Raw genomic sequence first — 17,061 nt, 5'->3', positions numbered from 1 at the left:
CAAAGCTGACCTCGAACGGTTTGAAGAGAGAAGGAGAGCAATTTCGGCAGTTGTAAAAATTGGTCCGTAACAATAAAAGCACGCAGAGAGAAAAAGACACGCGAGCAAAATGTTTCATATTCTCACAAATTTTATTTTCAAAAAACTTTCCTTCCTATGAATATAAAACAGGCTCTCGTATTTCAGTTTTTATCCTTTTTTAATGAGCAGCCGTAAAAAATTCGCACAAAGAAAATAGTGTCGTAAATTAGCGGGATGTAAAGAAGTTGTAACGTGTCGGGGCGTCGCGAGTGGAGATGCTAATGAGCAACCGATGAATTTTTATCAGATCGCACACATCTCGCCGCAGATAAATACACCGCAGAAGTTACTTACACATCTCATTATATTTGAAATCAAACAACTTATACTGGACGCGACTTTTTGCTCCCGTTTTGTCGCCCGCGGCGCGAATTCCTCTCGTCACATTATCCGGAATTCCTGACAACTTTTTTCATATAATAAGTGAGAAATTAACGACCATTTATTATATTTGCTCTGGCATCTCTTTCTCTACCTGCTCCGTTAATTGGACCGCACAAATATTTGAGGAGAAGGGTCTCGAAAAATTAAACGCTCTCGGATGAAATAAAAATACACTAATTTAAAAGCCGAAAATGGTCATTAGTAATTTTACCTGTGATCTCGGTGCGTCCGAAATTGGCAATTGTCGCGGCGGAGGCGCTGAATTTTAATTGCGACGCTCGTTTCGTGCGTCGAATAGTTAATTTTCCTCCATTTCCGAGAGCAACCTCTCACTCGTACTCTCAGGTAAACAACAGGTAGTGTCAAAAGTGCGAGAGGAGAGGCGAGCCGAACCTAGCCGACCTCCCACTCCACCTTTTGCCTACCTGAACCTTTTGAAGGCGGCCGATTATCTGACCTTGCCACCCAGCTCCTCTCATTCCCCGACTCTCTCCGCTCGGCCACCAGACTCCGGAATCTCTCATTTTATTATTATATATTTATGTGTTGCGTTTATTTCTTGTTTGGACGGTCGGCATGGCGCACGCTAAGCTTAGATAGATCGCGAGTTTGAAACACGCCATGCAATATAAGCGCTTCGCATACACTTTTCATTTTTTGTTTGAGATCTCGGAGGAGAGTGAACACGAAAACCTGCTCTCTGAAGCAAAAACGCAAAGAGAGTCAAGAAGTTGAAGATTATAAGAAATTTCCTTTCTGGGAAATCAATTGAAATTCCTAAGAGAGCAAAAAATACAAGGAATCTTTTTTATTTAAATTATATTACTGACTTGAGAGCATAAAATTATTTTTAACAAAAATATAAATTAGTTTTTAGTTGTAAAATTTATAGTAATTATTTCACTTCAAAGAATGTTTGTATAATAAAAAACTAAAATATTTAAACAAGACAAAAATTTAAAAAAAAAATATACAAAACAATGTTTGTTTAAATTTTTCAATTTATTTTAACAATTAATTATTGCTGTAATTTATTTCTTATTAAATATTAAAAATTTATTTACCAATTAAAAGTGAAAATCTTTGATAAATATTTCTGATGACACAAATTTAAAGGATTGCGAAACATTAAAATGAAACTCGTAGTTGAATTGCAGCCTTAGCAAATCTGAGATGTGTTTTTCTACATCTGAAGTCTGATTTATTGATAGATTTTTTTTCGTCGCTGAACATATGATTTGAAACTATTTCCTTTCTTCTCCCTATTGACTAGAAATTAAAATTTTCGCACACCACCAACATAGAATAAAGTTGTAGACTGTAGAGACTAACCTATCATAATATGATAATACACCTATTACGGAAAATATGGCCTATTTCTCGATGCAAATGAGGGGATGTTACCCTACGGTTCTATCAATTACCATACATAATAATCATGTTTACAAAAAATAAAAGCGTCGTCCGCGCCGCCATGGTTCGGGGCCGGCACTTGTAGAATGTGCAAAAGAGATTTTCTGTTTCGTCAGCTGCACAAGGAACAGCTGCTCGGAATAATTAATTGTATTGTTCTCATGTAAAAATGCTACCAAATATATCGTCGAATACAAAAGACAAAGGCATTTGGCGTGATATTGATCCCTAGAAAAATCATTCTACTACTGATGTGAATACCCTGCACATTTAGCTGCGTTGATTTGTAGCCGGCAAACCGGGAATGATGTTGCGCAGCTCACCGCTGACGTAGCACTGCAAAAATTGGTATAAAATGCCAGCCTGAGCCATGACGTCCACGGTGCCGGCAGCAAGGGGGTCTCGGTGGTGGGCATTTGTGTTGGAGCACGGCCGAAGGAGGGTTGGTCCGAAGACAGTTGCCAAATTATGCAACGACATCTTATTCACATGCTCTTGCTGGTTGATTCTGAAGTAAAATATCAGCATTTATAATCCAAACTCAAATTTCAAATTTGTTTTAATCATTCCTTATGAGCATTTTGAGGAAAAATATAGTTTAGAACTTACTTTGACATATGAGCCAGAAGAAAGAGGATGATTTGCTGATTCTGCGATGAGAGCTGTCTGAACATTGTGAGAAGGTTTTGTCGTTTCGAGCTGGAATCCATTTCGGAATTGTTGATGATGTCGAAGAGTTTTGGATACAGGGCGTCCGTAAACAAAGCTTCAGGCAGCTCTCGTAGATAGAGCTTCAGAATTCCAGTCACAGAATGGATGTCAACTTCCTTCAAAAGCTGTTCAGCTTCATACGAGTCTGGTGAAAAACTTAAATAAATAAACGAAAAATAGATAATTTCAAGCATTTACTTGTCTCAAATGACTTCTTCAGTTTGCTGAGGTCTGACGCTGAGCCCGAAACTCGGTAAATGCCGATCTCGTCCATTCCTCGGCGCTCAACTTCACGAACACAGCTGGTAATAATAAATGGCACAGGACGTTTTTGTCGTCTAGAAATAAAAAGAAAAATAATAATTTGTGAATTAAGAGAAAAGATTATTATTCTCACTTGCAAACTTGCTGGATTTTGGCTCCGAAGAGCCCTGAAACTTTGGCTGTTGGCACTCGGCGCAGTGTCTCTTCACTCGGGACAAATCGAACCATCAAGTCCAACTCGTAACTTTGCATCGATACAGTTCTCAAAGAGGACTGACGACCAAGCCAGGAATGGCTCAACTAAAATGAAAAAACATTTATTACAACAAATACAATGTATAGAAAACTAAAATACCATTTGAGTAGCTTTTCCTCTCAAAACTGCCCGAGGTCCTGTTTCTTCATAGAGTAATACTCTCAAGTTTTGTGACCCCTCCAACTCAACGACAAACTCCTCATCCCAAACTGGAGCAGCAGATCCACAAACAAGCTTTGTTCTTGCCTTTAAAAATAGAGGGGAAATTTAATTTTGTTCTTTCAAAATAAATTTAAATTCACCTTTTTGAAATAATGGCCGTAGCTGTCAACTTCAAGGCAAACTGTAAGATTGGCAGGCGCTTCTAAACCACGAAGTCGACAAACCTTGACGTGCAGATCACCCAAAAGCAAACTCTCGTCTCGACCTGACCTCAACAAATAAGAGCCCATGTCTGTTTTTAAGAAGGTCCGACAAGCTGTGATCCAAGCTTGCAGCTCATTCATGCCCACTGGTGCACTTGGCCCAGGAAACTGGCTTGTCTGTTAAAAAAGGAATAATTAACAAAGTTCAAATATTTTTTACTTGTTTATATATTCTACCTGCATGGCCTGAATTGCATCTATCCACTGAGTGCGTTCAAACTCCGATGACAAGAAGAAGGTGTAAGATCGTTGGTTTCTCTGGCCTACTCTGAACACCAAATTTGGTGATGCCAAAACAAGCTGAGCTTCCAAATCGGCAAGTTTCTTCCGCTGCTTTTCAGCTCTAGAACCGTGTCTCTGTAAAAAACAATAATAGATTAACTGACATTTTCAAAAAATGTTGATCTACTTTGAGATCCAGCTGCCTCTCCTGCCACAAAATCTGGTCCCGCACTGTGCAAGCTGCCGACTTGAGTGCAACAATGCTGGGAGGAGAAACTTCTTTGGGTTCGGCAGCGAACTCGTCGTATACTACAATGTCATTCAGGGCTATGTACCACTTGAGCTCGAATGTGAATTTGTCACGTCCACTGGCCTGTTAAATCGTAAAAGTAGTATCGAAACTTCTAAGCAATTAATGAAAATTTACCTTGTACTTAGCACATGCAATAACATCGTTGAACAGGAACAGGTGTCTCAGCTTTCGATGACCATCAGCCAACTCGACAATAAATGAATTTTTCACCAATCTTCTCTGCGCTCGATCTGCAGACTACAGAATTCAAATTTAGAAAATTTTCAACAATATGTGAAGAAATACGTACTGGAAACATGGACTTGGTCTGGATCATGTTAAATTCGTCAAGGAATGACTGGTTCATGGCGAGCGCCTCTCCCAGCGTTTGGTAGTCAGGGTGCGTTTCTGGCGTGTACTTGATCAGATCGTTGAGCACCAGGGTGTTTTTCTGAATGCGGGCGACGGGCTTGTGAAGAAGATCTTCCAGAGACACTTTCTGCTCATTCATCTTGCCCCTCTCAGTCCTGACAGGAATGCTGTGCATGATTTGAGCAAACTGCGAGCTGCTCTGGCTGCACTTGCGGACAGCGTCAGTGGCGCGGCCGTAGTTGTGCAGAAAAGCACCATATTCATTTATTTGAAGGGCCTGCTCGGGAATAAACAATAAAATTTTATATAATCATTTCTACCAAAATCTTACAAGATTTTTGAATTGGTCTCCAACACTAGAAATTTCCATATCGGACTCGTACGAGCGTTTCAGGCTGTCCAGGAATTTCCTATGCATGTTGTAAAGTTCAGGCACTTTGAAAAAGATGGTGTTGAAATCGCCCTGCGAGATCACTGGCTGTGAAGTCCCCAAAGTTGCTTTCACCGCCTTCATGTACTGGAGAGAGAAACATTCATAATTTAATTAATGGTTCGGATGATTTTCACCTCTTTTACCTGATATAAAGCACCCAGTCCACCAAGGAATGCAGTTTCACTTTCAATTATGTTCGCAATGATGCACTTTCTGGTTGAAGACTTCTCATTGGAAATGCTCGAGCGAGTTGCCGTTGACGCTTCACTGCTCGACCCCTGCTCATCAAACAATAACAATCAGTTTCACCATTTCACTTTTACAGTTTGCTTCAATTGATCGAGCAATAATCACCTTTGATTCTGGACGCCAGTTGCTGGAAGAAACAATGTCCAGTGAAGAGTTGCTGGCGTATTTGTCCCTGCCATCCTCAACATCCGTGTCATGTGATATTGTCCTCATCAGAGGTGGCACGTCTTCGTCAGACTCGGCGGAATCGTTTCGTCTGCTGCCTCCTGTGCCGGTTCTCTCAACAGCCTCAGCATTATTGTGCCTGAAAATATAATTTTTACACTGTTCTATAAACACAAAATTTGAATAATTTACTTGATGAAATAGTCTATGTTGACATAATTGGAGATACACGGAGAGCCAGGACTTGAGGTCAAAATACCGGGGTCGGTGTCGGTGGTTCCTGTTTCTGAGCTGCCAACGCTGGTGCCGGACGCTCTTGACTTCATTGTGGCCTCTCCGTCCAAGTCACTCATGCTGCCTCCACTTTCGTGGCCCTTCTTGTCCAGACCAGCGGCCAAGGTGGTCAGGTATACGTAGTCGCCCTCGGCGTCCATAGGGACTTGGTCATACAGGGGCTCATCAGCACTCACAGATTTACTATGCAAATTAATTTAAAATTAATAAAAACATAAATTTGTAGAGAAAAAAATTAAAGATTGTAAAATAAACTCCGTTATTATAATGTAAAAAAGTATCTATCAATCATGCCATGCATTTTTTTTTTTTTTTTTTTTTTTTAAATTATCAATCTCAATTTTGCAAGATCCCATTTCGCCAATCGCATCAGATTAAATTTACTTCAAACTTCAAATATAACAAGCAGTGACCAACCCATCTAACTAAGAGACTAATTGTACACTTCCAATGAGTCATGAATCACTTCATAAATGTTTGCGTGCAATCAATAAAGATAAGGGAAAACCCAATCTCCCCTTTCTAAACTCTTTAAAAATCTTTTTGAGGCCGCTGAGCTTTAATTTTATTACCTTGAGCTGCCATCGTCTTCATCTTTTACGGAGGCCGCAATCAAATCTGCTGCCTCCACAAGCTGCCTCACAGTTGCTTCCTCTTCAGTCTCCTCCTCATTTGGAATATTTCCTTCTACATCAGCCTCCTCCTTAATTTTGGCTGTCTCTGTAAAATTTATATGTTGAGTTAAATAGCTGAATAAATAATTTAAGATGATATAGGGAGGAAATTTGAAAAATTTTGGTAAAATTATTTAACAATTTCATATCGAGTCTTAGCCATTGAAGACGGTTAACTTTTATTTAAAACATCTTTAATGTTGGAAAAAAATAAAAATTGAAATTTGTATGCAATTCAAGTTGATTAAAAACCCCACCAGCTGCCTTTGTCTCGACTTCTGGTTTCCGCTCCGCAATTTGGTTCACATTGATGTCGCTGTTGTCCCTCCTGAGCTGGAATGTCTTTGGTGGCGGTTTGGGTGGCACCTTCTTTGGCTTCTCGGACTCGACGACACTGTGGGCCTTCTTCAGGGCCCGCATGTCCCCTTCGTTGACTTCGATGACGGTGACGTAGTGCGAGGCGTCCGACATGGAGCGGCCCTTGACCAGCTCGTTGACAGCCTCGTCGGGCTCTTCGTCGCCGACCGCCCCGTTCTCGATCTTGGCCAGCGTCCTGGACAGCTCGTTGATGATCTTGAGGGCCGCGTCCTCGTGCAGGGGGCTGCTGGGCGGCTGCCGTTCTCCGACATCTTCCGTCGGCGACTGGTCCTGCCCGTTCTGCTCGAGTTTCTCCTGCAGCAGCTGCTCCAGGTACTCGACGTACGTCTTCTCGCGGTCCAACTCCTCCTGCAGCACCCGCACCTTCTGCTTGTGTTTACTCAGGTTGGCTCGGACGTCGGCCACCCAGTCCGAGGGCAGTTCGCTGCCCGGGAACCTTTGGTCCCACACCTTGAGGAAATCACCGAATACGCTCATTTTCAGGTGACGGCCGTCTGGTCATTTCACCGTCCGACCTTCATCGCGTCACACAACCACGGAAAAGGTCTTTAACTGATAACAGCAACCTTTAGACGATTGTTTTGCTGGAATTCTTTTTGTCTTTTCTTCTTCCTGAATCACTTCACTTGTTATTGCGTTTCGCTGTCTGCCGACCTGACGCTGCAGTCGCTCGAGCGCTGATTGGCTGGTGGAAACGGATTGAGAAATTTTGCTACCAAAACCGCGAATTCTTTATTTATGTAGCGAATTTCGTGTATACACAAAATTGCTTTAATAAAAGATTTATATTATATTAGTAGTATTATTGTCAAGTTGAGGTTGGCTGATTGCAGAACTTCAAAGTTAAAAAATAAATATACAGCAAAACTCAATGTTTTTTAGTTCAAGCTTTATTACAAATATTAAGTTTATTGGAAAAATTGCCTGAACAACTCGCATTTCCGCATTTTGCAGGAATCTTGAAAGAGACAGTCTCTTTTGAAAATAACAATTATATCGCCAAATTCTAAGCAGCCATATGACCGGTTTTATTGCATTTTTCACCCATATTTTGATAAATTCCTCACAATTCAAGATTAAATTGGAATTATGTTTTATCTAAACTTCCTCTTATAATTAAGCCAATGAAAAAATCTTTTCAAAGCTCGCAAACTGTAAATAGGCGTTGTAACACCAGAGAAGCGAGACAAAAATATTTATACTAATTTAAATAATAAAGTTAAAAAATATATATCTTTGAATCCTTTAGGACGCTATAGGAAAAGCTTCATAATTAATAAATAGGGTTTTAGATTAATTTCTGGAAAAAATATGCTTGATGTGGTTTAAGTTTTACTAAAAAAATTATAAATTTATTGCAAGCAAATTCTCTAATTTGCATACTCATTGACGATAATATTTTCATACAGAATGCATGTAAAATTACGCATGCTGTGTGAATAGAGAAATAAATTATCAATCATGAATTCACAATTTTACAATTTTTAAATTTCATTTTCAATAAGCCAGCTGCTGTTTGCTAAACTGCATCACCACTGGTTTGTCGGGCTTGGCCTCTCGTTTTGGGTCTTCGGAGTGCTCGACGCACGGCACTTGCACAATATTAAAATAAATGTTGCCCATCACGTCGGCGGTGGAGCTGTTTAAGTCCTTGAGACATCTGAAGAATGCACTATCACAATCGCAATGGGACCTGCAATGGCCAGAGAACAATTAGTATTATAGGCAGAAGGAGTTGCTCAAGCTTTATAATTTGCAAATAGGTGTGTGGTGGGTGACATAACACCTTTGGCACTCGGGTTGACAGCCTTTAATTATTGCAAGAAAAAAGAAACTTGACGCTTGAATGGGGTTTCTCGGCCAATCGACGGGTAATCACTTACTTTGAATAAATAGAATTGTTTGTGATGGTGTATTTTGTCTGGTAAGATCTGAGCTTGATGGGGCAAAGGTCGTGCGCCCGACAGCACCTGTCCAAGTCAGTCTCAAATCCAAGATCATAGTAAGTAGCAGCAATGTCTCCTGTTCCGCACCATTTTGTACCTTCAGCAAACAATTTATTTTTGAGTAGAGGAATAAAAAAAAATGTTTAAAATTTCTTAATTGCAGGTGTTAAAAAAAATTAATAATTGGTTCAGATTTACAAACCGTTATAAAAATAACTATATTTTTAATTAATAATTTGCATACTAAATTTAAAATATAATATTAAATTTATCAAAAAACAAAAAAGAATTACCAGGCACAATTCCACTGAATATGGCAACGGGATTGCTGAAAGCGTTGGTCAAAAGGTTTCTTGGCACCCGTCGAGCGTTTCGACTGATCTGTCTCGCCTCTGGTTGCTGTTCCAGGGTTGGCGTCGTCAGTTGATGGCAACTGTCCATCAAGCCCATCATTTCTTCAAAGTTGATCTCGATCGCCCTTTTCACTTTGGAGACGTTCCTCATCATGGACTGCGCCAAGTTCAGGTCGTTCGGCTCGCTGAAAAAATTTTAAGATGAAATTTTATAAAATAAAGAGCATGTAATTAGGACATATGCCGGATTATTGGGCGACAGAGAAATTATTCTGACTATATATATCACTGCGGTTTATTTGCACAAGTAATTATTTCCATGCTAATGAGGCTGTATCATCATGGAGAAAATGAGCCTGTTTGCTAGGTCACTTCTGGTGGTGCAAATTGAGAGAAAGTCTCAAACTCACTTGACATTCAATCCGGCTGGTGGCGAATTTATTTGATACTCCTAGGTTTATTTAATACTTTTGATCTATAGCATGTAATTCTAGATATCAAGAATAATCACTTTTCTCAAGGAAGAAAGAAAAATTAAAGTTTAATTCTAAAATTAAATAATTCAGAGTAAAAATCATGGAACTTTTAACATCTTCCTGTTTTGCGCAAACAATTTCGTCACTTTTCGTGGAACATAAAAAAAGATTATTAGCTTAAAACGAAAGTGAAAGCTATAATTCTGCAGGCACTACTTTTACATTATACCGCAAGTATGCTCCTTCGTCGGGTCAGGTCGATCAATCAATTCATTATTAAATAAAAAAATCAGGGAGCGACATTCACACTCGTCGTCATTAACAAAGATATTGCAGCACATAAAAGAAACGCATCCACCAAACCACAAAGTAGCGGCAGAAATCAATTAAAAAGCGCGACCTGCCTTTTGAGCTGGGAATAAAACAATCGAGTGCCGCGGTCGGATTTCACGAAAAAAGAAACCTGCTTCTGCTGCCGAGATCAACTTGCGTATCAAATCTCGGTGCGTGCAACAAGAAAGAATTTATCTGTAAAAGGAGCACCTTTGAAGAACATCACTTACAATTAGTACAAAAATAAAATGTTGAGAGAATCCGTGTTAAGGCTACTTTGAGCGCGTTCAATTTTCCCCGTGAATAAGTATTATGGCGCACTCAATGGCGCTTATAATATCTACGTTATTTTTATGCCCACAAGGCATAAAATACAGAATAATTAATTGACGCGTACACACAATGATGCGTACAAATAAAATCCCTCTCAAGATCACTGTCAAGAATTATTAATTTTTCCATAGAAACGGGATAATGACTAATAATTTATAATGTACGTATTAAAATTGCAACAAAACGTGCTTGGAATTTGTGATTTAACTAATAAAAAATGTTATGAAGAGCAGAAAGATTCTAGAAAATCCAGTTTTTTCTTCTTCGTCTCATTCAAATGACATAATTGATAAGAGACGCAGTGTAGCGCGTAATATTTATTGCATGCATCAACTATATTACAATATGCTGTTTATATTTTCATATTAAAATATTTAAAATAATAAATATTGACAAAATTTATTTCTAGCTGTCCCCTCACATGCAATATAATTATGTAAAATATTTATGTATTTTGATACAAGTATCACAAGAAAATATATTTTTAAATTTTTTTTTATAAAACCAGTTTAAATTTGCAGATAAAACACTATCAATTTCGTGTTATTAAATTTCAATAGTAATAAATTTAAAAGTAAACTAACTTTTTGCGCAAATTGTAACCCCGTCCTCCGTCTCGCTGCTTACAGCAAGAAAAAAAATGCTGAGAAGTATGAATAAATTATTTTTTAACCTCATATTGTAGCGCTTTTTATCTTTAAAGTTTTTGCAAAATCTTTGTTAATGGTATAAACTTTTTGATAAAGACCAAGGTTCCTTCTTCAAAAAAAAAAAAAAAAAAAAATACTTTCTTCGTGGAAATTTTTCTACAAACTGAACTCTGAACAAATAAACAACAATAATAAGATCATTTTATTTCCCTTGCACGAATTTAGTATGAGATTAGAATTTTCAAATAAAATAATAAAACGAAAATTCACAATGGAAGTTTAAATATAAATTTGCAATTCCGGCCACAGGTAATTTTAAAATTTACAGTAAAAATAATAAGAATCTTCGAGAAGAATCTGATGATAGAGATATCGACACACATATTAGGTGAAACTAATACCGAAAGCGTTTTGTTAGGTCAAGGACCTAAGATATACCCCTGCATATAAAAATATTTTTTATTGTTCTGAAGAGCAGACAACAATATTCAACTTTTTTAACAATGCGTTTTCCCTTCTCAAAAGGAACTAATGAAATATTTACTTCCTAACTTTTGTCAATTTTAACCTGGCCCATTAAATTATCCCAATTTTTTAACAAATAGGGTATCATCATCTCCGGCACATTGTGTCAAACGGAAACGAGGTTGCGTTTTATAACTGATTATTAAATTAAATGACCATAAAGAAAATTATATACACAAATACCACATACAAAGTGTGCTGCGGCGTGTGTCTGTTTATAAATTTTATTATTGGCCTTTCGTAATTATTGTCACTGACCGCGAGGGGGTTCCGGTAAGCATCTCTCGCTATGCACCGAGAAATCTTTTTCAGATGAAGAAAAACACAAGAGAAAGTTTTTGTCGACGCGACCTGTGCGCTGCCGGAATCGTCAATTAACCAACTTGGCTCGTGACTCAATGCGGTAAAAATTATGCTGGGCGCTGATTTCAAGCAGGGCAAGCAGAGAAGAAATATATAGATAAAAAAAAATTAAGTCGCTTCAAGGTATTGCTAAATTTGGCCAGCCGAGCGTGTGGCGTGAAATCACCGATAAAATTCCGTGCGGTTTGAAACAAAATAATCTCTATACGAAAAGTATTGTTATCCCGAAAAAAAATCTGGTTTAATACAGTACAGCGGTTGTGACGGTCTTGAACTGTGTAATTGCAATTTTCACTCGGTGAATTACAAAAATAAAAAAATAAATAAAAAAGTAAGAATGATTTCATGAGGGTTTAGATTAAATTAATTTTTAAAACAAAATAAATTAAATTTAAAAAAATACGCTTCAGCCTTGCGGTCTTTTACTTGTGCGTCTTAATTTTATAATATTTATTTTTTTACGCAAACTGGGAAGCAAAATGATTCAGCGCATCGTGAGAGATGTACAGTGTAAAGAATTGCAATTTGCTTTTTAAGACGTCTCTCGTCATTACGTCTCGCCTCTTTCAAGGTTGGAAGTCTCATTGCCAAGGAAAAACCGCACGGTGCGCGGAGATTTGAATAAATTCAAATGAGAGAGCGAATAAATGGAACCGAGTTTTCTAGGGAAGGTTTTGTGTTTTCTCATTACCCATTCATCTCTCCTTTGCGATACGGATTTCAAATTACATGCGCATATACCTAAACTGGCACGAATCGAGAGCGGAAAGTCACGTCGTAATATTATGCATGCTTGAAGAAGTGATCGCGCGAGCCAAAATATTAGCGTTCTACTTACAGGGCTGAACTGCTAATCGCGCAAAATGACTCTCGCTAGCTCTTCCACTTAGTAACGGAGCACGCGTGTGTCCAGATTTTTTCTAATCTCTCTCGTTTTTATTTTAGTATTAAATTTTATTTCGCACAAAATAAGTGAGTAAATTAGAGATTTACTTGAATTGCTTAGAATGGTAAAAATGACGTTTTTAAACAGTATTCATAAATCTTGTGCTAAATTTTTGCTCCTAATAGTAAGTTTTAATGGTAAGCAAATCACTGCAAATCACCTTTGTTTGATTTGATCTCCTTTTACCTTTACAAGTAGCACAACTAATATGTGTTCTCAATAGATTATCAATAATTTTTAAACAGACACATTTCTTTAAAAATTTTGACACTTTAGAGGGCTAAAAATGTATATTATTTTTTGTTTGCGTAAATTTGAGTTTAAACATTTGATTTAAAATGAGACTAAACTTACTAAAGTTCGATTAGTTCGCAATTTCTCAGGGTGCGCCCTTTGCCGAGCTCAACGACCGCCAGAGTTTCCTCGTGCACGTACACAACGGTCAGTTCTGTCTTGTCTCCGTTGGGGCCTTCGGGCATTTGCAAACCGCTCCAACCCTTAAACCAACTCGTCTTGTCCGAGCGCCGCCACGGCAGGTAGTTTGCGAAGGGGCCGATGGCCTTTGGGGCGGCCGTCGTGGCCGCCAGGGACGAGCCGACCATCAACAGCAGGACGGCCAAAGTCAGGACGAGGCCGGGCACCACCCTCGGAAGGGGCAGCGCCCGGATGGAGGCCGGCTGGGGGCCGTTCATCAGAGGAGCCCGGAGTGGCTGCTGCGATGCCTCCGGAGGTGATCTTCAAACTGCCGCGACAACGGAGAACGCGCGGCGCACCAGCCGTGGTGGGAGAGCGACATCCTTTTTATATTCGATTTTTATTTAATCCTCTGGCCGGCGCACATTATGGCTCTCGCCAGGTGCGCGGACCTTCCAAAAGCCTTAAACCAGAATTTCGCGGTGAAAGAGCCATTTTTATTTTTAACAAGATGAATGATAGCCAAAGGCCAAATATAAAGGTGGCAGTCCAAGGATTTGTGCTTGGTTCGGCAGTGAATGGTGAAAAAAATCGGAGAGTGGTGAAAAATATTCTAAAATAGATAGAGAGGATTTCTTATGTAACCAAAAAAAAAGTATAAGGTTATGTTCATTTTTTACACACAAAAATTTGACTAGTTAAAATTTGAATGACTGAATTTACAATAAATAATAAATAAGTGTGTAGCTTCAAAAATTATGTCATTGAATGATTAGTGTACATTCACTTCCTGATAAGCATAACGGAAATAATAATAATAATGCTTGGAAATTTCTGTATTCAATTTGGCTTGTACAATTTATCTAAATATATATATCGTATTCATACATTTATTTTACAATGAAGTAAAAATTGTTTAAATTTAACAACCTTTAAATTAATAGACGACCAGATTGAAATTTATACCGATTGAAATTGATTTCCTTGAATTAAAAAAAAAAAAAAAATAGAGGTTTCCACAATAAAATGTTTTACTACCATCAAAGAATATTGAATTAAGTAAAATTTAGAGAAAAAATTGCAAATTAAAATATATTATTTTAACAATATATTTCAGGATTTCAAGATTAGTGAAGTATAATATATATAAGAAGGAAAACTTAAAAATGAGAAAAATAATACAAATAAACGTTATCTTGTTTTGAATTATTTTTAATAAATGATTATTTTTTTGCTGTCTAATTTTTATATTTGAAATGTATTTGCATTCCATTTTAAACAGAAGTAAATGAATAGAATGAATTCTAAAAAGAGTGCAACTAAACAGATCTTTAATTATTATCATTTATAGAAACAACAGTTTCATCTGCTTTCAATCATCCAGACTGAGATTAAAAAGTGGGGCTTCACAGCCCGTATCGTGCAAAGCCATAGGCTCTCTTTGTTCCAAAACAATTATAATAAAATAACGGAGGCGCGCCAGAATAAGTTTTTGATATTGATGTTTATCAGCATGGGGGATTGTTGAGTTTATAACAGGCGAAGCGTGCCTGTGCGACAGACGGACTGGCGCGCACTCGTGTTTTCTTCAGAGTTAAATGGTGTGGCAAATAAACTCATCGCGCGCGGACCGTTATAACAGGGACTATAATATAGGAGTGATCACTCCTACCTTTCTTGTTTTTTTTTTTTTTTTTTTTTCATTCTTTTGAGGACAGTGGTACGCTGACCGACTACAGCACCGACACAAAGCCGTCTCGCAGCTTATTCGCTGAAAACCAGAAAAATTAGAGCTAAAACACTTCAAGATTGAATAGCATGGCCGTTAAAATCAGCGTTTTCGCACCAATGACTTTGCCTTTAACAAATTCAATGAGTTCGGCTTTCATCAAATTATAATAAAACGGACGTCCCTGAACGAAAAGATCTTTTGATAATTGTGTTTGGAAAAGAAAACTTTGCTCTAGTTTTTTTCGTGTCCTCAGGACAATTATAGTTAACTCTTCGTTTATTTACTAGTGAAGAATAATATTATTCACATTCATTTACATTTCAATTTATACAGACACGGTTTGTGTGTGTGTGTGAAACGCTTACAGTTTTCTCTCCAACCTTTCTACGATCGTGGGCAAAACTATTCTTTACTTGTTGGCAGACTCGATTCTAGATAAATGCCACATTTGGAGCTACTATCAAAATTTATGCCGTGAGATTTTTCCTCAATATGTGTCAAATTTGCAAGTAGCTGGATTTTTGCCAACAAGAATGTGTAATTTTGCCCTCGATCATTTGCTCTACATAATACTTAAAATTGAAAACTGGCGTGCAATCGTTCATTGTGTTTCTTGACGGTATCTTTGAGATTTTCGAAGCAAAATATAGATTTGAATTTTCACTCAATGAACATACAAAAAAGGGAAAACATAATTGGCAGGTTCAAAATGACAAAGGAACACTAAAACTGAGGTGTGTTTAAGTGTGTGTAAAAAGATCCAAGTAAAATAGAAAGTTAATATCAAAATAAAAGCACATTCCTCATCACATCTGAGTCATATAAATTGTAATATCAAAAAGAACTTAGTCCGTATGTACATAGATATAAATCAATGCTTTTGCGCTCCTTAAATCACCCTGAACCAGACCTATTCCACTTTCATGGGGGGCAGACTAGACAGCGAGGATAACCCAATTTTCTAGGCAAGAGCTAAGTGAAACAGGAGGCAGTTGAATCAATACTTAAAGTATACAAAAATTTTGTCAAACCAAATATAACATACAATGCACTGCTGACAAATGCCCTGATTAAGAAGTGCATTAGAATTTATATAAATTGCAAAACTTGTACAGGTTGGCCCATAAGTAGTCCGTGATCTTTGAAAGCTCGCCACGGGCGAACCGTTGGTCGAATTTGAAAAATCTGCACAGATTCTGAAAGCCCAACTTTCTACAAATTTGCCTGGCATAGTAAGAATTTTGCCAGAGTTGAAATTGTAATTGTTTTAAAAGGAAAACTAAAAAATGAGAAAGTGCCTTATGGGACTTCCCATATAGCAGCATTATGAGTGTCGGAAGTTCAAAGTGAAAATCATGTTTTTTAGGTAAATCGACCCTCCTGAACACGAATCCGTGGTCGGTTTTTTTAAATTCTCATTATTTCTAATTTTTACCCTCAATTTGCAAATATTTGCAAAATGTGCCAAAAAAACTAACACGTGGAGATAAAAATCTGAAAATTGCTGGAGGGGTGGATCTTGAACATAGCAACAACGTAATTTTTCCATACTTGCTATTTTCCGGAAAATTGACGATTTTCACAAGGGGTCCACGTTTTGGTCGATTTCTCGATTTCTATGGGAGTTAAAAACAAAACTTAAAGTGATTCTGAAAGCTGATTAAATTTCCTATCTTTCCTCTGTGAGCATAAACTTTCCAACACTGGCAGCTTTTCCGGAAAATTGAAGAAAAAAATTAACTTATTTTTCCCAGAGAGTATGCAACCCGCAACAGAAAGTCGAAATAGCCAAAATGTAGCTTGGTTCTTTGGCAAGACACCCCTAAAATTTCAAAACTTTTCCTCCAGCCGTTTTTCCGCAATCGCCGATTTTCCCGACCCCTTTTGGGAAAAATAAAACTTTTCCGGAAAGGCATGTGTGATGCATCATTCGATTAGGCACGTCAAGGAGATGCTAGAAATGAATTTTTATCAAAATTGGATCATTTTTCAAATTTTCAGAGCAGTTTGAAAAATGAACTTTTTTTAATTTACAAAAACTGCTCTGAAAATTTGAAAAATGATCCGATTTTGATAAAAATTCATTTCTAGCATCTCCTTGACGTGCCTAATCGAATGATGCATCACACATGCCTTTCCGGAAAAGTTTTATTTTTCCCAAAAGGGGTCGGGAAAATCGGCGATTGCGGAAAAACGGCTGGAGGAAAAGTTTTGAAATTTTAGGGGTGTCTTGCCAAAGAACCAAGCTACATTTTGGCTATTTCGACTTTCTGTTGCGGGTTGCATACTCTCTGGGAAAAATAAGTTAATTTTTTTCTTCAATTTTCCGGAAAAGCTGCCAGTGTTGGAAAGTTTATGCTCACAGAGGAAAGATAGG

General features: G+C 37.8%; 3 protein-coding genes across 4 annotated transcripts in view; all 3 read right to left on the bottom strand.

Moving 5' to 3' along the window:
- The window catches only part of LOC132199413 (uncharacterized), a 7,189-nt gene extending 6,342 nt beyond the window's left edge, over positions 1-847 (bottom strand). The window contains exon 1 of the mRNA XM_059624091.1: positions 677-847. The gene's annotated coding sequence lies outside the window, so the exon portion shown is untranslated. The remainder of the gene's footprint in view (positions 1-676) is intronic.
- A 769-nt stretch (positions 848-1,616) lies between these two features.
- Positions 1,617-7,254, bottom strand: LOC132200824 (active breakpoint cluster region-related protein). 2 transcript variants are annotated; one of them, XM_059626562.1, is made up of 16 exons: positions 6,493-7,254; positions 6,134-6,281; positions 5,460-5,744; positions 5,208-5,406; positions 4,997-5,134; positions 4,752-4,937; positions 4,359-4,697; positions 4,184-4,306; positions 3,944-4,129; positions 3,712-3,891; positions 3,412-3,651; positions 3,209-3,355; positions 2,987-3,153; positions 2,788-2,927; positions 2,488-2,734; positions 1,617-2,386 (listed from the first exon to the last, which is right to left on the bottom strand). In XM_059626562.1, the coding sequence occupies exons 1-16, from the start codon at positions 7,088-7,090 to the stop codon at positions 2,149-2,151; spliced, it is 3,561 nt and encodes a 1,186-aa protein (XP_059482545.1). In that variant the 5' UTR covers positions 7,091-7,254; the 3' UTR covers positions 1,617-2,148. The 2 variants fall into 2 exon arrangements, with proteins under 2 accessions (XP_059482545.1, XP_059482546.1); XM_059626563.1 differs by having other exon boundaries at positions 4,997-5,131.
- Positions 7,255-7,915: 661 nt separating this feature from the next.
- On the bottom strand, positions 7,916-13,293 carry LOC132201305 (uncharacterized). Its single transcript, XM_059627363.1, has 4 exons — positions 12,893-13,293; positions 8,853-9,097; positions 8,497-8,656; positions 7,916-8,306 (listed from the first exon to the last, which is right to left on the bottom strand). The coding sequence occupies exons 1-4, from the start codon at positions 13,228-13,230 to the stop codon at positions 8,111-8,113; spliced, it is 939 nt and encodes a 312-aa protein (XP_059483346.1). The 5' UTR covers positions 13,231-13,293; the 3' UTR covers positions 7,916-8,110.
- Positions 13,294-17,061: the final 3,768 nt, after the last annotated feature.

Source organism: Neocloeon triangulifer, unplaced genomic scaffold (assembly GCF_031216515.1).
Source record: "Neocloeon triangulifer isolate White Clay Creek 2 clone unplaced genomic scaffold, ASM3121651v1 ptg000014l, whole genome shotgun sequence".
Lineage (NCBI taxonomy): Eukaryota > Metazoa > Arthropoda > Insecta > Ephemeroptera > Baetidae > Neocloeon > Neocloeon triangulifer.
The sequence above is the reverse complement of the archived record's forward strand: the minus strand, read 5'-3'. Positions and strand labels throughout refer to the sequence as shown.

Coding starts and splice junctions, on each gene's coding strand:
- LOC132200824 (XM_059626562.1), bottom strand. CDS start 7,090: ATGAGCGTATTCGGTGATTTCCTCAAGGTGTGGGACCAAAGGTTCCCG. Junction 5,745..6,133: donor GAAGACGATGGCAGCTCAAG/GTAATAAAATTA, acceptor TAATTTGCATAG/TAAATCTGTGAGTGCTGATG. Junction 5,407..5,459: donor AACATAGACTATTTCATCAA/GTAAATTATTCA, acceptor TTATATTTTCAG/GCACAATAATGCTGAGGCTG.
- LOC132201305 (XM_059627363.1), bottom strand. CDS start 13,230: ATGAACGGCCCCCAGCCGGCCTCCATCCGGGCGCTGCCCCTTCCGAGG. Junction 9,098..12,892: donor TGCGAACTAATCGAACTTTA/GTAAGTTTAGTC, acceptor AAATTTTTTCAG/CGAGCCGAACGACCTGAACT. Junction 8,657..8,852: donor ATTCAGTGGAATTGTGCCTG/GTAATTCTTTTT, acceptor TGTTTGCTGAAG/GTACAAAATGGTGCGGAACA.